Source organism: Choloepus didactylus, chromosome 17, assembly GCF_015220235.1.
Source record: "Choloepus didactylus isolate mChoDid1 chromosome 17, mChoDid1.pri, whole genome shotgun sequence".
Lineage (NCBI taxonomy): Eukaryota > Metazoa > Chordata > Mammalia > Pilosa > Megalonychidae > Choloepus > Choloepus didactylus.
In genome coordinates, this window is record NC_051323.1 from 64,299,758 (window position 1) to 64,308,080 (window position 8,323).

At 38.5% G+C, this 8,323-nt stretch overlaps 1 protein-coding gene across 1 annotated transcript; it reads right to left on the reverse strand.

Annotated features, from left to right (window-relative positions):
• Window positions 1-2,794: 2,794 nt before the first annotated feature.
• Window positions 2,795-6,991, reverse strand: LOC119512674 (V-type proton ATPase catalytic subunit A). The gene has a single exon (XM_037807498.1). The coding sequence runs from the start codon at window positions 6,926-6,928 to the stop codon at window positions 5,072-5,074; it is 1,857 nt and encodes a 618-aa protein (XP_037663426.1). The 5' UTR covers window positions 6,929-6,991; the 3' UTR covers window positions 2,795-5,071.
• Window positions 6,992-8,323: the final 1,332 nt, after the last annotated feature.

The following is an 8,323-nucleotide window of genomic DNA, read 5'->3' on the forward strand; positions in this document are numbered from 1 at the left end:
CGAGTGGTGAAGTCTCTAACTACCTCTTTCAAGTTCATTAACTCCTAAAACTCATGAACACTGGGGTTCAGAGAGGGCCACTCAGTGATTGCATTGTCAGTAGCCCAGTTGACAATTGTCTTCCTCTGGATTTCCATCACAACCAGAAAAACAGTAGTAGAACAAAGGGGATGCGACCCAGGTAGTCCCAGAACTGTGGATTTCTCCTCTGTGGGTCAGGTGGGAATGAAGTGTTTGTCCTCCCTCAATATGGGCTTGCTGAAGAAATGAATAAGTTATTTAATTAATTTATTAGCCTTATGTGAAAACACACCAACTATCTCCTATAATCAAATAACAGCTTAACAATGAAATAGATAAGCTTATCCTATTAATGATAGAGGTTGACAAGGAGAACTACCTGAATTTCGGTTTCTAGCATTAAGGGTCATGAAAAAAGTAGAAATGAATGAAGAGATGTATATATGTGTGGATAAGAGAACATGGAATGCCATGGATCAAATCTAACCTTGTTTTCATGGTTGACACTACTAGTGTCAACATACAGAGACTGCCTTCAATCCCCACACCTGCATAATTCCATTGGGTGGTGTTAATGCTGCTGGAATGCAAAACACCAGAGATGGATTGGCTTTTATAAAATGGGGTTTATTTGGTTACACAGTTACAGTCTTAAGGCCATAAAGTGTCCAAGGTAACACATCAGCAATAGGGTACCTTCACTGGAGAATGGCCAATGGTGTCTGGAAAATCTGTTAGCTGGGAAGGCACGTGGCTGGCATCTGCTCCAAAGTTCTGGTTTCAAAATGGCTTTCTCCCAGGACGTTCCTCTCTAGGCTGCAGTTCCTCAAAAATGTTACTCTTAATTGCACTTGGGGTATTTGTCCTCTCTTAGCTTCTCCAGAGCAAGAGTCTGCTTTCAATGGCCATCTTGAAAATGTCTCTCATCTGCAGCTCCTGTGCATTCTTCAAAGTGTCCCTCTTGGCTGTAGCCCCTCTTCAAAAGGTCACTCACAGCTGCACTGAGTTCCTTCTGTTTGTCAGCCCATTTATATGGCTCCGCTGATCAAGGCCCACCCTGAATGGGTGGGGCCACACCTCCATGGAAATTATCTCATCAGAGTTATCACCTACAGTTGGGTGGGGCACATTTCCATGCAGACAACCTAATCCAAAGGTTCCAACTTAATCCCCACTAATATGTCTGCCCCACAAGATTACATCAAAGAATATTGGCTTTTTCTGGGGGACATAATACATTCAAACCGGCACAGATGGAGAGCCTGCCATCTGGTGGGATGGATTTTACAGGACACCTTTAAACCTGTTTAAGGTAGCAGATTGTTTTTTATACTCAGAATTTGTGTTAGCATTCCCAGGACTCGAAGCAACTAACAAAAATAATCATCAGAGGGCTTTGGAAGTTTTTGGGGTATCATTAATTAATCTTAGCATTTTAGATGAAGAATTTCTTTGAAACAGAATGTCAACAGATGGCACAAAAATATGGGGTAAAGTGGATTCCACATACCGTATTGCTCTCAAGTGACTGGTATTTTATTAGCAGCTCAATGCCTAGCTCTCATAAAAGGACTTTGAGGTTATTGCTTCAGTACAATTGGGTATAGGATGTATAACTCTATCATGTTGTTAATATTACAGAGGAATTCCTTTTGTCCAAGTTCATTATAACCAGTTCTGTTCTGTCCAGCCAAAGCTAACCAATCCCCAGTGTCCATTGTAATCAGCTGTGTTCCTCTTCATAGCAATCATTAAAGATGTGATGGGGGAAGAGATTAAGAACATTGGTTTATTCAGCTATGAGGCAAAACACAGAATCTGTTCAAGATCCCAGAAGCACAAAAGGGTGTAGAGAATTGAGCCTTAGTTCTGGCAAAGGAAAGGAGAGTGGTTCTGGGCATGAAACTGCTTCAAGGTTGTTTTGACGTTCTGGGAGCCATAACTGAAGCAGTTATGTGCTGCCAGCTTGCCCAGAAAACACCTGCTAACACACCCTACTCTGGTCTCTCCCCACCCCGAACATTAGGAGCCACAAGGGGGTAACTACTAATTCTTGATGTTGATTTTACTTGGGATTTGGGAAATACTTTTATCTTTTGAGGCAAGAATTATCCTTTTTCCACTGAAAGGTCAAGAATGAAGAATGAAGCTTGGACAGCTGTCTGAATCTCATGTTCCACACAACAAACTGATGGGAAATGGGGAAGTGGAGCTAGGGCTTACTCCTCCAGAGTTTACTTCTATCAGAGAGGAATGAGAATTCCTGAATTTTCCTTCTCTGCTTTCCATTTCTTCTCTCTCAATCACCTTATCATATTCAGTTTATTGGGCTGCACATCTAGAAAGCTTCAAAGAAATAAATAATAATAAGTAATAAATTATTTTGCTTCATTTCTGAGAGCTATACATACTCTTTCTTCCCCTCCTCTTCCAAGATACCCATATGCATTGGAAGATGAGGCTTAATGTTTTTTTTAATCATGTAAATTAAAAAAAAATTCTCCCTTTGTTAGAGACGTTGTGGGCTTGCAGAACATTTGTACATAATTAATGCACAAGATTCCCATATACCACCCCACAACCAACACCCTGCGTTATTGTGGATCATTTGTTACAATTGATGATAGCACATCCCTATAATTGTACTCTTTTTTATGCAGTTTTATTAAGATATATTCATATACCAGGTGATCATCCAAAGTGTACAGTCAGTTGTTCATGGTATCATCATATAGTTGTGTGTTCATCACCACAATCAATTTTTTTTTTTTTTTTTTAATTTAAATTCACTTTTTATTCTTTCATAGATTTTAACAATTATACACAACTTTTAACATAAAGATAGTGAAATCTCAAGGATAAGGTAGCAATATATGAACTCTCTCATTCATTATTCAGGATGGAAGGAAATTTCCAAAGGGTACAATGTGTGAGATTTAACACTGGAAAAATACATATGAAACTTGTTTAACTGGCTCCACTTAGGACCAGGCACAGCACAATAAATATAGAACTGCATCATCTTTTTAAAAGATTGTTGTAATTTTAACACATTCTTACTAAAGAAATATGATTAGTGCCCTAATCTGAAATTCTACAACACACAGGTGGTGAAGGGACACTTAAAATGGATATATGAGCATAGTTTCTCTAGCATCTTCACATTGTTTCTCTAGCATCTTCACACTCATATCAACATTCTTAAAAGGATACATTGCAAATTTAGAACAACAAAAAAAAAACTTGTCAAACTTTCTTCATCATATCATCCATTCCAATCACAATCCTAGTTTGCTGGTAAGTATAAGGTATGAATAGAAAGTTTCTGAAATCCTTTTAATTTCCATTGGTCTTAGGGCCTCTGATAGGAGGCAACATTGGAAGCAAACTGATTAAACAGCACCATTAAGTCTACATGTCAACAAATTGTTGCATAATTTTTATCTGCCAATATTCTGAAAGATTAAAAAAAATTCATGGAAAAATACCTTTCCTGATTTGCAGGCAACTGTAAGAACATGCAATCTGCAAGGATTTATACAAAACTATAGCCAATTCTCTGTTGACTGCATCTTTCCTTAAAAGACTGACAGAAATGCATTACCTAAAAACTTAAATAATAATATATTGAGGCATTAAGTAAATACTTTATGCTATTACATTTGGGTATTTGAGTTTGTTAGACATGTTCACACACCCTCTCCTCTTCCCATCAAGGAAACAATGGGGTCCCCAGTACTATTGGTCAGAAAGAGTTAAGGGGAAATTGTTTCTCCCACAGCTGCTCTGCAGTGTACCTTATTATACAAAAACCAAAAATCATTATTTTAAAAATATACTTAAAAGACAGGATGAAATTATCTTTTTTCTACACAACACAGATTCTGTTATCAGCAGATATAAGAATTAATTTCATACTGATCAAACAGAATGGAAACTGTTATGCTGCAATGGCTATAGATGTTTTGAGAAACTTTTGAGTGAATCAAAAACTACATGAAAGAAAATACTTCTACAACTGGTAAGCTGGTTGTTTAGAAATGCAATTTGCAAACAAACATGCAAACATGTGACACATGTCATTACTTTGTGAAAACATAATGCCACTGTGGCCCCAAGAAATACTACAGCCCAGCTGGTCCTTAAAGAGGCAAACAGATTTCAATCACTACTAAAAATCTTCTCTGTGGCATTTTACTGCTGCTCACACTGCTACATGGTTTTAAGAAACTTTGGCTTCTAAGATGTCTGAGGAAAACAAAGAGGGTGTGATGTGGATCAAGTTTTCAGTGATTGTTTTAAATGTAATTTAAAAAAGATTTTCCTAGTAATGCAGTATAATAGTCCTTGATACTGAATTTTTCCTAGTGAAATAAAATATGCTCTAATAAGATGATGCTAATCTAAGTTCGATTGCTTAGTTCCATTTTAACTATTTTGGAGGGTACTGACTCATATATTATGCTGAACCCCACAATTAACTATTTTGAAAACAGTATAACTCCCAACAGTTTCCTCCAAATATTCCTGATTTATACTGGGGAAACAATGCATAATCATTCATGTTTAAAAAAAGGAAATATTTCCTGCAAAGCAGTTACTTAGCAAAATGCTAAGCTGCAAATAACCTTGACACATAGCTATTATTTCGCAGAGAAGCTGTCAAAAGGTATAGAAATCGGGCTTTCCATTCCAAATCCATTCCAAATAGAGTACATGCAGTAGTCCTGTTTATAATTTAATGGTGAAGAGGAAAGGACAAACCTAGGACAAGAGACGTCATCCTACATACAAGTTTACAGTAATGTAGCCTTTGTATATCATGTTAATACATTCACCACCAGAGATAAAGAATCAGGGAGGCCCTTCAAACACCGGAACAAAGGAATGTTTGTTTTATATAAGACCTACCAAAAAACAGGGAAACAAATTACACATATAGGCACTAGTCTCAAAGCTGCACAAGAAAGAAGCAAAGGGTTTGAGATGAGAAATTCAGGAAAATTCACATATGAGTTTGCTGAGAAAAAGGAGGAAAGAAATCATAGTTCTAATCTTCAAGGCTACGGAATGCATTCTGCATATCTTCAAGAAGTTGTGTATAGTCTGCCTTGATCTTTGCCTCACCATCTTTCACTGGATCCTTGAATTTCATGGAGGAAAGTTTATAGAGGATCTCCCCCATATGCTCACGGATAATGGACCATGTAATTTTATTGTCACTTTGGGCAGTGGTTTCAACAGCTCTACGGGCCATATCATAAAATGCAATCATGTTGGACAGCATGCCTACTGTCTTGTAGAATGGGCAGAACCTGTCATAAGGAGTATACCCATTTTGTTGTAGGAAGTCATCTTTGATAAGTTTTGCTACCTCCAGAGTGATTTTATCTGTTTCTGCTAAAGAAGCCTTTCCCACAAGTTGCACAATTTCTGCCAGGTCTTCTTCTTCCTGCAGAATCTCCTTAGCTTTGGTCCTCAGAGGAACAAACTCTGTGAAGTGTTTGTCATAGTACTCATCTAAGGCACGCATGTACTTGCTGTAGCTGATCAGCCAATTGACAGAGGGGAAATGCTTACGTTGTGCTAGCTTCTTATCTAAGCCCCAGAACACCTGAACAATACCAAGAGTAGCAGATGTAACTGGATCAGAAAAATCACCACCAGGTGGAGAAACTGCTCCTACAATGCTGACACTCCCTTCTCTTTCAGGATTTCCAAGACATTTTACCCTGCCTGCTCGCTCATAGAAGGAGGCCAGACGGGCACCAAGATATGCAGGATATCCACTATCTGCCGGCATTTCAGCTAAACGACCGGAGATTTCTCTAAGGGCCTCAGCCCATCTGGAGGTCGAGTCAGCCATCATACTGACGTGATAGCCCATGTCTCGGAAATATTCTGACAGTGTAATTCCAGTATAAATAGAGGCTTCTCTAGCAGCAACAGGCATGTTGGAGGTATTGGCTACCAAAGCTGTTCTCTTCATAATCGACTCTACCTTACCATCAACTTCCATCGTGAGCTCTGGGAAATCCCGGAGAACTTCAGACATCTCATTTCCTCTTTCACCACATCCCACATAGATGATGACATCACTGTTGGAATACTTGGATAGAGACTGTGATATCACTGTCTTTCCACAGCCAAAAGCCCCAGGGATAGCAGTAGTTCCTCCCTGTACACATGGGAAAAGGGCATCAAGGACTCTCTGTCCAGTCAACAATGGATGATTGGCTGGCAGTTTCTCAGTGACAGGTCGAACTTGACGTACAGGCCATACTTGGACCATGGTGAATTTCTCCTTTACGCCTTCAAATTCAAGCTCCAACACAACATCAGAGGTATCATAGTTCCCAGGTGGAGCAATGTAAGTTACTGTTCCTCTATTTCGTGGTGGTAACATGATTTTATGTCTGATGAGCGAATTTTCATTGACAATTCCATAAATATCTCCACCAGTGATATGACTACCAACCCGTAGGTTTTTGCAAGGTGTAAAATCCCATTTGATATCTCTGCTCAGAGCAGACACATTTACTCCTCTGGGGATGTAGATGCTTTGAGTCTGACTGCTGATATCTGACAAAGGTCTCTGAATACCATCAAAAATGGCTCCCATAATGCCAGGACCAAGCTCAACCGAGAGAGGTTTACCAGTGCGGAGGACAGGATCTCCAACAGACACACCAGAAGTTTCTTCATACACCTGGATAGTAGCCATGTCACCCTCCAGTCGAATAATCTCTCCAACCAACTCGCTGTGGCCCACTCTCACTAGTTCATACATGGCTGCACCTGCCATGTTACAGGCCGTAACCACAGGTCCTGAGACCCCATGCACATAACCAAATGTGCTCTCTTTGTCTTCATCAAGTATTTTGGGTAGCTTAGAGAAATCCATCATTTGGATCTACCGGTCGTGTTTCACCTGCCGTGGCGCGAGGCACAGAGACCAGTTAAGACCACGGACCCAGAGCTCAATTTTTGAATATAACTGTACCCTTAATTAAAGTCCATGGTTTAACTTAGAGGTTTTAAAAGATTTTTAAAAATTTTAATTCCCTAACCATATATATAAAATCTAACATCTCCCCTTTTAATCATATTCAGATATATATATTTCAGTGTTGTTAATTGCATTCACAGTGTTGTGCTACCATCACCACCATCTGTTACCAAAACATTTCCATTATTCCAGATAGGAACGGTGTACATTTTAAGCCTTAACTTTCCATTCCCTATCCCCACCCTGTCCTCTGGTAAGTTATACTTTAAATTCTGATTCTACGAGTTTTTTTATTCTAATTGTTTCAAATCAGTGAGATTATACAATATCTATCCTTTTGTGTCTGGCTTATTTCACTCAACACAATGTCTTCAAGGCTCATCCATGTTGTCATAGTATCAGGACTTCATTCCTTTTTTATGGCTGAATAATATACCGTTGTGTGTATATATTACATTTTATTTATCCATTCATTGGTCGATAGACAGTTGAGGTTGCTTCCATCTTTGGGCAATTGTGAGTAATGCTGCTTTGAACATCAGTGTGAAAATATCTGTTCAAGCCCCTGCTTTCAATTCTTTCTGGTATATACCTAGTATGGGATTGCCAGATCATATGGTAGTTGTATACTTTGCTTTCTGAGGAATTGACAATCTTCCACAGCAGCTGCATCATTTTACATTGCCACCAGCAATGAATGAGTGTTCTGTTTCTCTGCATCTTCTCCAACACTTGTTATTTTCTGTTTTTTAAAAAAGCAGCCATTCTAATGGGTATGAAATAGTATCTCATTGTGGTTTTGATTCACATTTCCCTGATGGCTAATGATGTTGAGCATCTTTTCATGTGCTTTATGATAATTTGTATATCTTCTTTGGAGAGATGTCTGTTCAAGTCTTTTTCCCACTTTTAAATTGGGTTGTTTGCTGTTAAGTTGAAAGATTTCTTTATATACGCTGGATATTAGTCCTTTATTGGATAGGTAGTTTCCAAATATTTTCTCACATTTTGTCTTTTTAATTTCATGATAAAATCCTTTGAGGAACAAATGTTTTGATTTTGATAAAGTCCCATTTATCTATTTTTTTCTTTTGTTGTTTGTGCTTTGGGTGTAAAGTCTAAGAAACCATTGCTTCAGTGTCTTGAAGATGCTTCCTTGTTTTCTTCTAGAAGTTTGATAGTTCTATATCTTAAATTTAAGTATTTGATCCATTTTGAGTTGATTTTTGTATATGGTGTGAGGTGGGGGTTCTCCTTTTCTTTGCAAATGGAGATCCAGTTTTCCCAGCACCA